This window comes from Apis dorsata, unplaced genomic scaffold, assembly GCF_000469605.1.
Source record: "Apis dorsata unplaced genomic scaffold, Apis dorsata 1.3 scaffold_303, whole genome shotgun sequence".
NCBI lineage: Eukaryota > Metazoa > Arthropoda > Insecta > Hymenoptera > Apidae > Apis > Apis dorsata.
In genome coordinates, this window is record NW_006263576.1 from 644,174 (window position 1) to 660,128 (window position 15,955).

General features: G+C 24.1%; 1 protein-coding gene across 42 annotated transcripts in view; it reads right to left on the bottom strand.

Annotated features, from left to right (window-relative positions):
* LOC102676424 (calcium-activated potassium channel slowpoke) overlaps positions 1–15,955 on the bottom strand; it is a 120,748-nt gene that overhangs the window by 75,435 nt on the left and 29,358 nt on the right. For 36 of the 42 annotated variants that reach the window (XM_031511311.1, XM_031511307.1, XM_031511276.1 and 33 more), the window contains exons 2-6: positions 15,177–15,238; positions 14,682–14,778; positions 12,724–12,987; positions 10,889–11,056; positions 764–855 (exon numbers count right to left, since the gene is read on the bottom strand). In XM_031511311.1, the coding sequence (XP_031367171.1) occupies positions 764–855; positions 10,889–11,056; positions 12,724–12,987; positions 14,682–14,778; positions 15,177–15,238 (683 nt within the window). The remainder of the gene's footprint in view (positions 1–763; positions 856–10,888; positions 11,057–12,723; positions 12,988–14,681; positions 14,779–15,176; positions 15,239–15,955) is intronic. The other 6 variants (XM_031511277.1, XM_031511295.1, XM_031511318.1 and 3 more) reach the window with 1 other exon arrangement.

Below are 15,955 nucleotides of genomic sequence, written 5' to 3' on the forward strand. Positions count from 1 at the left end.
ATAAATACAAAATTATTTTTTATTCTTTATATTTTAATCTTTTTAACTAACAATTTTTTAGTATAAATGATTTAACTAACAATTTTAACTAACAATTTTTTAGTATAAATGATTTAATAATTTTTATTTATTTTATTTAAAAACACAAAGCTAGGAAAAAATCAATTAATTTATTTCTCTCTCAAAAACAAATTCTATTGGAAAATTCTTTTTTTAAAATAATGAATAGTTTGATAAATATCTGTATCCATATTTCAAATAACATATAATATAAACATAATATAAAATATACAATAACACAATACAATATATTAACAATAATATAATAACACAAAAGATAAAAATATAAAAGATAGATAAAAACGTAGAAAAGTAGATTATTTTGCAAAAAATAAATGCTTCCATAAATCATAAAGATGATTTTCTATTTTTTCTAATTTTTATCTCCACTTAATTATTCGAATAAAAATAAAACAAAAAAATCATAAATGATACATTTTTTTCTCATAACAGAGTTAATGAAATAATCGGAATATGTTTTAAATATATGGATATGCTTTCAATAATAACAACATGTATTCGTGTATCGAGCATTTGTGTATGAATTTGTGTAAGGGCGTGTAACTGATAGTTATTGTTATCATAATTTACGTAAATAAAATGTGTACATATATGAAATATTATAATTATATACATACTGAAAGTAAAAATGTTAATAGACAAAAAAGACAGGAGATTGAAGGATGTAATTATATAATAATACCTCTTTCCATGTTCCCGCTTGTATTCGCCGCTGTACTTGGACCTACTGCCTACGAGCTCTATTATCTCAGGTATGCTACTAGCAAAAATTGCCTGCAAATAGAAATCATAACTGGAAAACGCTATGCCACTACGAACCGTTACAAACAAACTGGGTCATCTATGTGTGGTTGCAATATACAGCGTATTCGCCAAATATACCACATATAAATATGTATATATGTATATATAGTATATACACGTATCGTTGGATCCTCGTGGATTATACGTGGTCACGGCATTAAACGAGAGAAAGGAAAGAGAGAGAGAGAGAGAGAGAGAAAGAGAGAGAGAGAGAGAGAGAGAGAGAGAGAGAGAGAGAAAGAGAAAGAAACAAAGAAAGAAAAAAACGTAGGAGACGGATAAAGAGATGGTAAAGGTTCAGGATCAACGATCTGCATTTTTCTCCATGTGTTCTGGCGTCTCTCATTGTTCTTCGATGATAAATACCGACCAGTTTGTTATACTCGTACTCATATCCAGCTATGAATGTGTAGTGATATCCTGGTTTAGCGGATGACGAGCATCATCGAAAATGCATACTCAGCGACGATTAACTCTATGCTACCGAATGCTACAATTTTTCAGGAAATTGACTTTGCGATCGATGCCTCGATTTGTATTTCGAATGATGAAATTCTAATATGGCGGCTCATTTCGCGAATCGGTTAAGTCACGTTTACTCATAGATAAGTTTCAACCTCGAAGTTGGAAAATCATCCGTGTAAAATTTCTGTTGGATAAAATAAACGAAGTCGATCGATTTGATCATGTTGACTAATAATAAGTGAAGGTTGACTAATTTAAAGCTTTAATGTCAAATGTTATCTTTGAATTTCAATTCGAATTTCGTTTTATTAAATATTGATTTTCAGATATATATTGCATTATATATTTTATTTTTATAGCTTTTTATGTAAAATTTTATATTCATATCAAAGCAAAATAATGAAAAAGAAATTAATAATGTTAAGAAATTATTTAGAACAAAGCCAATTTCCTTGATCATATTTTAAATGAAAATTTTGAAAAGTTTTATCTGTTTAATGTTCAAATAAATAATTTTAAATTTTATTATTGTAGCATCATTGATGTATATATGTATATATATATATATATATTAAATATATATAATATATATAAAATATTATAATGACTGAAATTAAACAGTTTTATATAGATGATTTAAAATGTAAAATATTAATGTAAAAAAGCGTTGAAGTAATTATAACTGAGAAAAAATATGATGATACAATTGTAGAAATAAAAAATATAAATTACTTATACAGAATATTAAAAAAGATTATTTATATCATTTCTATTATTAAAAAAATTTATTAAAGATGGAAAAAAACTTGTGAAAAGTCACTTCTTGATCAAATATATGTAATACATTATTAAACTAAATAATTTTGATAAAATTTTCATCTATCTTAATAATACATTTCATAATTTTTAATTCATTTTTTAAATAAATTATATATATATATATAATTGAGAGAAATATATTCAAAGATCATATATACACAAATTATAAATTTCTAAATATTTATCTTTAACAAAATACTTTATTCTATTCATATTTATTATCCATAATTAATAAAATAATAAATAATAATTTTTCAATATTCTGTATTATGAGTATGATTGAAATTTATGGTTTTCAAATTTCTTACAAATAAATCCTGTATAACACCTATATGTATATGTATATGTGAATACATAAATATGTACATGTAAGTAAAGTGCACGAGTACAATGTTCGTAGATGATAGACCAATTTATGTACGAGGAAACTGGAAAGACGATAATTTAAAGCAGATAATATATCATTTAGTTAATTAGAGGTAAAGGTGAAAATAAAATTAGATATACAAAAACATTTATAAGATAAAGAAAAATCAGACATGCTATTAGATAAGCAAAGAAATCAAGGAAGTAAGATGAGCATTCATTTCGATCAGTATCGATATACTAAGCAGCCATGCAAATGTAGAGCAAAACACAGACCTCTACGTTTCTAATTCACAATAAGATAGCAAAATTTCCATTAAAAGTAGAAATTATCATCGAAATTAGAAATTTCATTATGCACATATTTTATTTTTGTAGAGGGCTGCAACGAGGGAAGCGCTACATTATACATTTACAATTTTATGTATAACTAATATCTAAGATCTCTATTGTAATATTAAAAGAATCAATGAACCACTGTGAACATTCAGTTAGTTTGATTCTGTTAATCGATTAAAAAAATGTTAGAATTTTATTGTTGAAGCAATAGAACCTCATAGTGCTCCCTTCGATTTTGAGTTGTATGATAAGTAATTCATATTGTCAGGCAAATTTATCGAACGTCAAGCAACTAAAGACACTGCTATTTATACAAAATCATAAGAAGAGTATAATAAAAGAAGATATATCTATATCGAATCCATATCGAAATTGAAAGAAAATTTATCGATTAAAAATATGATTATGAAATTTAATCAAGATGTCTTCGAATGAAAGGACAATAAGTTTAAGAAAAATTTTATGAGATATTGATTTTTTTTATTATTAATATTATTTGTTATTTTCAAATTAATTACGTGCAATATTTTCATTTTTATTCTCATTTTATAAACTTATTTATATATTTAATAATTTTTTAATAATAGATTATTGAATACTTTAAAATTGTAATGCTTTCAAACGTTTTATTAAATTTATTAAATTTAATTTAAATAATATGTAAATACTTATAACATATATTTACTTTATTTTAATATTGAAAAATTCATAAATTTTTTTTAATCAATATTGATGATTCTTTTTAATGTCCTTTCCCTAACGACATCATGTATAGAATCGTATGACGAAATAACGAAAATTAAAACGAATTTAATCACTTTTTAATTAATTATTTCTAAATTGAAAGAAAAAACTTGGATATATTTAATAATAAAGTAAAAAGTCCAGGACTCTATTAATAAGGAAAAATTCCTTACACAACTACTATATCCCTTAAATATTAAATGTATAGAGTGTTTTGACAAATAATATTATTTTTTACCATTCTATTTCAAAATTTATTTCAAATACTAAAATTAATTTTAATGAAATAAAAAATATAAAGAAATCTATACAAGCATATAAATTATACAAAATTATTATTAATTTCAATTAAAAATTTAATTTATCTAATTTAAATATAATATTGTAACATCAAACAGAATATTTGATGAAATATTTTACTAATTTCAATTTAATTATTAATTATTAATTTTAATTATTAACTCATATTTAACTTAATTAAAAAATGAAAATTGTAAAAAAATACAAGATAATATTGATATATCAATATCATATTCATAAAAATATAAAATAAAAAAATAAGGCAATATTTCAATATATTGTGTATAAATTATTATACACACATGTAATAAATAAATTACTCGAATTACTACGATGTTATATTTATTACTTGTCAAAGCTACTCTTTTTATGTTGCACAATTCTTCACATCAAATTAATATTAATTGAATTAATTTTGAAAAAGAAAAACATGTTCTAAATTCTTTCATTACGATTGCTCCTTGATATTGACATCTTCGTATTTAAATAGAAAATTGATAATTTTTCACCTAAAGTGATATCATCATCGTTATTAACTAACCTCCTGAAATCGGTTTGAAGCGGTTCTATATTGTTCGAATCGCTATAACGCGTTATACAAAAACTCAGTGACATCATGCTTCCAATCAAGTGCCAAACAGTTTGAGAAGGTTCCAAAACAAGCTCGCTTTAAAATGTTACGAGGACATTATTCTCCGTCATAGAATATCGATATAATCGAAAAATATCAATTCCCATTATGAAACCGATATTCCCGTTAATCGAATTCCCATTATAAATTTATTCATGACTTTCATGATTCTCTTCGAGAAAAAATAAAAGAATATACATTATATATAATATAACAACAAAATTTAAAATGATGTGATCTCTTATCAATCAAATAACTTACAGAGAAAAATTGTCCTGGAGCAAGAAACATAAAACTATACTCGATTCCGCCTAAATCAACGATATAAACAACGTGTTGACGATCCCCTTGAAGAAAGAAGTTTAAATACCAAGCTTGAAAAATAGTTTTTGCGATAGTTCTTATCCTGAAAATTGTGCATACAGAATATACATTATCGAGGATCCTGGCAACAAATTGGAAAAAGAAAAAAATATTGAACGCTTTGCAATGGCAATCCGAGTGTCAAAGACAAAAGCAAGCAAAAAAAACACATGTCTATTTTATCAATAATTTCAATCTATGTAATATGTTAGTAAAATTAGGCAGCATGTTAGCGTTCGCAGAAAACAGATAGAATGAACATACAGACAGAATGAGCAGTTAATCAGGATCAACAAGCTCGCACAGAAACCAACATTGTATTGATATATATCGTTGAATTTCTGAGAAAGAGAGAATGAAAGAGAGAGAGAGAGACAGACAGAAAGAGAGAAAGAGAGAAAGAGAGAAAAAGAAAAAGTTCACGAAAGTACATGTGAATTGATGTTAGAGAGGACATTTTAGAAGAACGATAACGTGCCTCGAATCGAAAGATTGGAAAAATTGGCGGGCAACTCGGTCAATTTTTAAAAAATTTTCGAACAAAAAACGATTTAATCTTTTTGATACTTAAATGAACCTGAATGGACTCGAGGCTCGTTCGTAAATAGATTCCTATTATTAGTTCAAATTTGATTTAGTCGCGTAAATATCTCTTTTAGTAAATGAAATCGTTGCAAGAATTCGATTTACCTCATTGATGATGATCGAATTATATTATATACATATTATATAAAAGGTAGGTTATAATATGAATAAGGCGAGTAACTCGTAGAAGAAATTGAAGCGAATAATAATAGAGAAAAAAGATAGAGTAGTTATATATATATGCGATAAGGAGCTGAAATATTTGTTAAGATACATACGGTATGATCGTCATACCGAGATCACTTTCTCCCGATTTCATTCAGCGAAAAAAAGTAACGTATTACTGCTGCAACAAAGCTGGTTCACATTATTTTTTTTTTTTAAAGTTAATTCACTGGATCACGAGCAACAAAATTGCGTGATTAAAAAAAGAAATTATTTTTGAAGATCGAGATCTTCTTTATCGATAGTGTTCGAATTTAATTCAATCTCTATTCTCTGAAATTTCACAGAGTATCTCATGTCGATCTCTTTACTAATGTGTTCCTAAAAGTATATCGAATTTTCAGAAATATATTGGAAATAAATATTTCTATTTTCTTTTATTTATTTTTTTTTCGTTTTAATCGAGCTTTCATTATTTATTATTATATATAAAAGGAAAAATGTTTTTTATTAAATTTAAGATAATATAATTAGTATATTAGTATATTAATATGCGTACTTTCATTATTTTTTTTTAATTCCTTCATAAATGCTAATATATAATTATAATTTAATATTGTACATATAAATTTTAGATTTTTAAAAATAATTTTCATAATTTTTAATTCAAAATACTTAAAGTTTTTCATTTTTCTTCCATTGTATATTTATATAAATATAAATATAAATATATCACAAAGTAATATCCTGCATAGGATCTTTAATAATGATCAAATTTTAATATAAAATATAGAATTTCTATCAATTTCTATTTTTCTATCATAAATTCACATAAATTCACATAAATTCATTAAATCAGCTATACCAATAAAGAAATTATTTGTATCTCAAATGAAAGATTAATATACAAAATATTCGCATAAATTTTCGATTCTATTATTTAAATATCTGTTTAATTCAATTTTCTCAATTCAATATACTTCTAGGGATTGACAAAAATGAAAGCATAATACCCCACACATTATTACCAACCTTGTTAACGATGGCCTAATATACTCGAAAGCCAAACATATAACCGCCAAACGAAAATAGATATTTAGAAAGCCTTTACGATCAAAAAACAGCGTATATATAGAAAAGAGAAAAAAAAAAATGAAAAAAAAAAAAACGTTTGAAACAGCTGCATAAGCAGAGAAATTTTTTCTTCTTTTTTTTTTTTTTTTTTCCTCCGACCACTTTACCTCGAGAGAGAAAGCTCGAAGCGCAAGATGCCATTGCGATCCGCGCTACAAACCTTTCATTTTCGTACGATAGAGTGAGGCTGTTAGGTTGCACGAGATATAGAAGGTTGCCGTCGTCGTCCGGGACCGTGTCACGAACGTTTCCTCTATTATTCTCAAAGTGTCATATATCCCTCGTGATCTCGCTATTCTTTGCCTCCAATTTCGGTTCGCGAATTATTATTCAGCCGGGTATGTGAAAAGACGTGAAATCAATAAGTAGAGAGAAGAATGAACACAAATTCTTTTCCACAAGAACGATCTCGTCGTTTGCATTTCGTTATTCCACCTTGTCTCTCCACATTGATTTTTTTCTTTTTTTTTATACATATATATCTTTTGACACGCGAGGGCGAGAATGATATATGATTATATGGAAATATCGGGACCAGATCCCGACTACGATCACCATATAGAGGTATAGGCATAAGGCACAGGTAGCCAATAACATTATATAGAAAATTTTCGAGTTCTTATTATTATTTTTCGTTCATTTTTATTTTTCTATCCATCGTTTATTGCGAATATTTTTTTTTTTTTTTACTTTTTATGTAGTTTTATTTTTAATTATTTTTTTTTTCGTCGTAATACATATCCGGGGGTCCAAAATGACGTAAAATTGGACCGAATTGCAGCAAGCTGCTTATTTTTTTTTTTTTTTTTTCTTTTTTTTGTTTTTTTTTTTTTATTTTTTTTTTTTTTGGGCGTAATACATATACGGTGGTCCAAAATGACGTAAAATTGGACCGAATTGCAGCAAGCTGCTTATTTTTTTTTTTTTTTTTTCTTTTTTTTGTTTTTTTTTTTTTATTTTTTTTTTTTTTGGGCGTAATACATATACGGTGGTCCAAAATGACGTAAAATTGGACCGAATTGCAGCAAGCTGCTTATTTTTTTTTTTTTTTTTTTCATTTAATGAATGAAAAAATATCCCTTTTCTTATGGCATATATAAAATTGTTTATATATGCGACTCGTGGTATGGGGGCTCAATTTAAATAGATTACGATTCAATTGATATAAAAAAGAGATAGACAGAGAGATAGAGAGAAAGAGAGAGAGAGAGAAAAAGTGTAAAGCTGCTCTGTGATTTCAGTTGAAACTCTTTTTACTTCCTTTCCTCGATGAGATGGGGAGGAATCGACTAGTACTGTATAATCGATATGCGCGAGCAGAAATAATGATTAAAATATTCCAGACTATTATATTGTCATCAGTTTAATTAAAAATTGAAATAAATTTATTTAAATTTAAAAATATCTAAATATCAAAATATCATTTTTAATTAAAAATAATTAAAAATAATTTAACTCTTGGTGATCTAAACGGAGTAACTTTTTTCTAAAATTATATTTTTTCTTTAAATTGACTTATTTAATGGAAATATTTTTTATTGACATAAGTTATTTAAAAAAATTGTAAAAGTATTTAAGAAAATTGTTGAATATTAGACTTGATATAATTTTATATTTCTTAGATATTAAATCTTGGAAAAATTTGTAGGATATTCTAAAGAGACTACTTAGATTTTTATATAAATTTCCAAAATTTGAGAGCTTAAGGATTAAAAAATTAATGCTCGATGATAATATTTATTACGGACTTATTTTACACTCTCAATATTTCAAAATTAGTTTTATATTATCATTTATACTATAAAAAAAATTGTCGAATAAGAAAATATAAATATTGTTCAATTGAATTATACATTGATATCGAGTCGATCCCTCGTTTCATCGAGAAAACATAATTATCGTGATTGGCGTAAGGTTTGTCGAAAGTTCTATAGATTTCGAAAAAAAACAAAAAAAAAAAAAAAGAAGAAAAAAAACAGTCCTACTTGTTTCGATAATTTACAGTGTCTACTGTATATGTTGTTAACTCTCTTATTCTAATAATATTTGTAGACAAACGTTACGCTAACATTTTTACGTTTAAACGGCGATGCTCAGACATTTTCCAACGATATATCAATAATAACGAATTGTAAAACGCGCGAATTTCGAATGTTCCCATATATTCCTTCGTCTCTGTCGAAAATTAACAATCTTGCACGATCGATAATGTCACACACGCTCAACTATTCGCACGCACACTCGCGGCCAATCACACTTCTCGCAGACACTGCGCATCGTCGTTCAAACGAAGCAATCGATTCACGATTAGTGACATTGTTCTCCGATGGTTACTTAAAAACTAAAACAAAATCCATCTGATTCGTTTCATCTCATCACATCTCAATGTTTAACGCAAATTTCTCTGGCGAAAGATAATTGAGGAAATAAAAGTTGAGAAATAATGTGAATATTTAAATCAAGTTCACAATTAAATAATTATATATCATACGATAAAAGATAATATTAAAATGAATTGAATAAGTTTGTTAGTATACGGTGTGATAATAGTCACACAAATGACTATTATCGGTAGAGCCAAAACTAGCGTTAATGGCTGTCTACTAGATCAATTAAGATCAATCAAGAATTACATGTATGTTGGATAACAAAGTTTAAAGTTTTTTATATAAAATAACTATAATTTTCTCATATTATATAAAAATTTATTTAATTAAGATTGAAATATGTATTTATTATTTTTTTATCATTATGTATTAGTGTATCAAATAATTTATTCATTTCATTTATTTATAACATTTTGTCTTGTATATCTCTAATAAATATTAGTAAATATTCTAGTTTCACATATTATGACAATAAATTATGTGAAATATGATCATTATTAATCTTTTATTAATTTGTTTCTGATTTTTATTTTATACAAATTTTAACAAGATTAATTATCTTATTTTTATAATCTCTTTTTTAATAGTTCAAGTGATACTTTTAAATATTTATCAAAAAACATATAAACATTATCTATAATACGATCTTATTAATCATCCTAATACAATAGCATAATAAATATGCTAATTATATCAAATTTTTATATATTTTATTTTTTGAAATCAATTTCTCTCTCAATTAATAAGTAAATTTTAATCGTTATAAAAAGTAAAATGTTTTTCAAGATCTTAATTTTTGTTGTCAAAAAAGGACTTAACAAATAGATTTAAAAAAAGAGTATTATTAAAGAGAAATTCGCATTACGTGTAAAATGAAACGAAAATCTCATTGCTGAATTTATTTTACAGTATAATAAATCTATCTAACCAGAGAACATTGCACATTGTCGAAATATTCACCGTTTTGTTTTGTGTCTCAAGGATAATAAATGTGTAAATTTTTTTCAAAATCTGATCTGCCGATTCATGGCGAGATCAGGATTGCTACTCTAACGAGACGAATTCTACGAAACACAAATCATTGATCAAGTTTATCGCGTTATCATTAAAATTTATTAGTTATCATAGTGGATCAAAATAAATCATTAATAGTGAATTATCATGGCATTCAAAAATTATTATAAAATACAATTAAAAAAAAAATATTACGATATAGTTACTATGAGATTATACTATCGAAGTAACGATACTTTGAACACTTTTAAAAATAATCTCATAATGAGATAAAGAAGAATGTCTTGTATAATAAATGAAAAGCCATGTGTTCCGCAGAGTTCGTATTGCGAATACTTATCCCATGAAAAATCAAATTGTTTTAAATTTGTTTCTTTAAATTTCAATAAAAACATAAAGGCAAATATATGTATCTATATATATATTTATTTTATATTATATTATTTATTTATAATATATAAATATATATTAATATATATATATTTTTCAAAATTTATATATATATATATAATAAGAAATATATATATATATATAAACAGTATAATCTGAGAACAAATTGTACTTATTAATCAGACAATTGGATTTTTCACACGAGATTTTTCTACACTGAACTATAAATAATCATTTATTTTCATATAACATGTTAAACATAATGTTTTGACTGTATTAAGAGAATTTAAAGAAAGCTTACCAAACCGACGAGTAGAAAAAATACTAGGAATGTGCGGCCGAGGACCGTCTGGCAGTAAACGTCGCCATATCCTACCGTGGACATCGTCACGATGAGAAAGTAGACGCAGGTCCAGTACGAAAGCTGTTGAGGGTTCGTGAACTCGAACGGATCCCCTGAGTTTTCAAGCTGTAATTACATAATATTAACATTTATAATTTATAATTTTTATAACATCGAGATTAATATACACAACTATAAAATATATACATGTATATGTATACTTGTATATTATTATTTTTAGATTGTCCTAAAAACTTGCTTTTGTTTTTTTACAGATCTCCTCTATCTTTCATGATTTCATTTTTCCAAAATAATGTTAAAATTACATTCATTATATATTATATTTTATTTTTATATTATATTTGTGTGTGGTGTATAATACATGTAAAAAGTGAATTCTATAGACAGAAACAAAAGTTAATATACAAAAATATCGGTCGAGACTTATTTATTAAGTTATAAGCAAATTAAATTTGCAGATAGTGAATACATTATTATCTTTTAAATTTTTTTTAATTTAATAAATAAGATATTTATCAAGACGATATTTTTATATTTATTTTGCTCTCTGAAATCGATTCTCTAAAGATACTTCATGAAGAAAAATCTAAAAATATATATAAAAATATTTAAAAATTTTAAAGAGAAAAATTTAAAATTACAAAGCTTTTACAACGCCTCAAAAACTCATGCACATGTAATGCGAAAAATTAAAAACAGATTATTTTTTTTGATTAGAAAATAGATATGTATAAATTTAATTTTTTGATTTATATTAATTTTTTCTAGTATATATTTTAACTACTTAAAATTAACTATTTCTAGCAATTTCTAGATAATAACATCTAGATAACACTTTTAATATTATATTGATTTAAATTTATATTGATTATAATATCATATAATCTATTGTATATTTAAGAAATTGAAAGAAATAAAGGAGATTTAGAAATCTAATTTTTATAGAAAATACATTTTTAGAAAATAATAATTAAATGTTCCTAAAAAATGTTTTAGATGAAGTATATGTTTATGATGAATAAGTTAAATGTTTATATATAAGTAAAAAGTGTTGAAAATATCTTGACGAAGTTTTGAGAATAAACAAATATTGTTTACATCGAGATGTTAAAATTAGAGTGTAAGCAAATGCATAATATATGATGAGCCAGAAAATCGAGTGGGTGTGACAGAGAGATTTTTAGAAATATCAGTATAAGATTAGTCACACGATGAGTGGGAAGCGAATAAATGTGATAAAAAATAAAATAAGACAGTAGAATTGAAAAAATATTTATAAAACTCAAAAAAAAAATATAACTATGTTAATTTAAATAAAAATAATATACAATTAAAAATAAAATAAATATAAGATAAATAAAACAAAATATAAAAAATAATAATAATCATATTATAATTTGATGAATGAAATTATATATTTTTAACTTTTACAACAACTTTTTAAACAATTTGAGTCTCTGCAGTTGAAAATTTTGTGAATTTTTTAATTTTTTTTTCTTTTACATTAAATTATTCAAATATCTTTTCAATGTATATTGGAAAGTATTCTTAATACAATTACTCAATATTATTAATTTTAATACAGCTTTAAATACTTTGTACATTTAAAATTCTAATCACTTAATTGTCTTTCTATTTTTATTATTGTTAAAATTTAATTATCAATTAAATTACCAATTGTTAATCTACCAACTAATTATCCATAATCTGTTATATTCATAAGACCGAGTGAGAAAAAGAAAACCAAATAATAATAATGAAAAATATCTTACCAAATGAATGATGCCAGCAGCTGTTAACCAGACGGAGATGAAGATCGATACAAGTTGGGCGAGACGAATGGAACTCGATGTCTTTAGAATGTTTAGGTACTGGAGAATGTCAGGGACCGTCATCAGTCGTAGGGCTCGAAGGAACCTCAATCCGATCCACGTCCGATCGAGATATATCGACACGAAGGACGGTGGTATCGTAAAGTAGTCCACGAACGAATACATCTCCAGCATGAACCACAGCTTATCACTGGCGGCGATAAACTATCACAGAACAAATTTTTAATCACATACGTGTTAATAATATAATTTATTATTTCATCATTGTATTTATATATAAACGTATAAATACAATTATTAGTATGAATTTGAATTAATTTTTATATGATATGAGTTAAAAAATAATTTTATAAAAAATAATAGATAATCTTGTTAAATTTTACAAATTCTTTATCTTATGATATTTAAATATTGAAAATTTATTAATTAGTGAGCAAAATAATTGATTTCTTATTTTGTCTAAATTTTTTAAGGATTATAATATATTTTCAAACCATATCATATTAAATGAAGTAACTGACAGCTAAAAATTACTTGAAGAGTAGATTAATTAAAAATAAACTTTCTATTCTAATTTATTTGTAATATCTTAATTATTTTGTAATATCTTAATTATTTGTAATATCTAATACTTTCCTAATTTTGATATTTTTTATTTTTTTAACTATTGAATCATTAATTTTTTCCTAAATCATTTTGTTCTCTAATTTTTCAAATTAACTATTATTAATTACAATTAACTATTAATTATTATTCTAATCTTTCATCAGCAATCTTTTTTTTTTATTAACGATCAATAGTTTAAGTTTAATCATTTAAGTTCATCTAAAATTTTTTGATACTAAAAAAAGCAATTTAAAATACGAAATGTATTATATTATGTATTTGATAATAACATTTAATTTAATAATTACATAAAAAAAATTAAGAGTTTTAAGTATAATTAAAAAAAAATAATATTTCTTAAATTTCTTAAATATTTATTTGAATGCAAATATAAATTGTGAATTATGAAAAAAGTACTCAGTAAAAAGAAATCCGTGGTGTACTTCTTAAGAAAATCGTCTAATAATTTGTATTCATAAATGTTATATCATTCCTTTATAAATTCATTAGGTAATTCCTCGGAGAACTTTGAGAGAATGCTCACAAAGCATATATTTTAAGAGACTCAGATTGTTAACGAAGGGTTAATCTTTTCCTAAGTCTTAAAAACCCACGACATTTCCCGACAAGCAGAATTTTATTGTTTGACTTCAACAGTTGTATTATTCAATCAACGTATTACTTTAAAATAAAGATCTCTTATAACACTCTAATTACAATTTCTTGAATGCATTACAATGATTGTTTTAACAACGCAAAGTCGAGCATTGTCATGCGATGAAAATTACAATCCTAACCATTTTAATATTAGAACAGAGATTTCTTTGTTTTAATTTTCTATCCACATGTTGTAACAAAATATATCAATGTATCTTGTTGCAACATAAGTTATCTTTTAAGAATGATATGACAAAATTGATTCATTATAGTCTATCATTATTTACAAATTATTAGTAAAAGGATCTAATATAATATATAATATATAATATATAATATATAATATAATCTAATATATTGTTATATGAATTTAAATAAATACAATAAAATAATACAATACAATATAATCATAATCTGATATTGGGTCAATAATTATAATTTAAAAATTTTTATTTGATATAAATAATTTGATTAAATAAATAATTTATAATAATACTTTTTATATTTTATTTTATAATATTTGAAAATAAGAATTTAACACGGGTAAGAAGTGACTGTCCACTGTTCAACTGTTAATATTCATGAATCTATAAATTTAAAAAGCATCATAATACTGATGAAAAGTTTACACTTACGCGTATAAAAAAGTAGACCATAAAAAATATATTGAAAGCTAAGTCTATCTGCTGAGTAATGTTGTTGCTCCACTCTTGGCAACGTTCCACCTCTTCGCTGTAACATAAAATTGTCATTTGATGTTAATAAATTATGTTAAGATCTCACTTATGATAAGTTTGCTTGACTTTTATAAGAAAATAAATAAACAATAATAATGTAATCAGTCGTTACATAGTTACTTACATAATTACATGATTCGTTAATATATGAAAATTTTTACATATGAAATTGTTGTATATGAAAAATATATTTTATATTCTAAATTAAATGTAAATCCAAATAATTTTGTTGTAATTATTATACATTATTAAAATGAAATTAAATTTACTTAAATGATTATAATAATTTTTTTTACCATACACAATTCTATAGAATTTTTTCCATTTTATGTGATTTAAAAAATATTTTACAAACAAATATAATGTTTTTAAAATTACAATTAATTTTCTTACCTAGAGGCATCGATGAAGTATATTATAAGCGATGCTATACTGAGAATGAAAACTAACACCACCTGAAACACACAATATTATTCAAAATTTAATTAAATTAAATTAAATAAATATCATGAAAACAAATATACACAAACACTGTGATTAAAATTAAGCGAAATTATTTTTAATTAAATAATCTTTCTTTCTTTTATCTTTGTTTATATCAAAATCATTGTGTAATATATTTCTCATATATTTTGACTAATATCTCTTTAGAGGTTTTTTTTAATAACAGAACCATTATTACCATAATTATAAATGAATTATCTATTAAATATTTATAATAAAATTTTAAAGATTCACATAAATTTTTAGATCTAATATTTAATCTAACATTCATAATTATATATCTTATTATATCTTATATTTTTATATATTGAAATATTGTTTACGCAATAATTAATAATAATTTAATGAAAAACAATAAATTTTAATTTTAAATGTTGATTTAACGATAATGAAAAGCTCCCATTGAATTTATTCTTCTACAATTTATTCATCCTACAATGGTCGATGAGCGCCAACGAATAAATACATATTATACTTCAATCACTTTGTTAGCACTTTCTGAAATACACAATCTTAACATACTCGTTCCAAGTAGTTTTACTTGGGAAGATAAAAGATTTACTAAGCTGGTAAATCTCAAAATAAATTTTGAACATGACTATATGTAAATTATATTTTTGCTCAAAAGTCTTAGAATATCATTATATATATATATATATATATATATA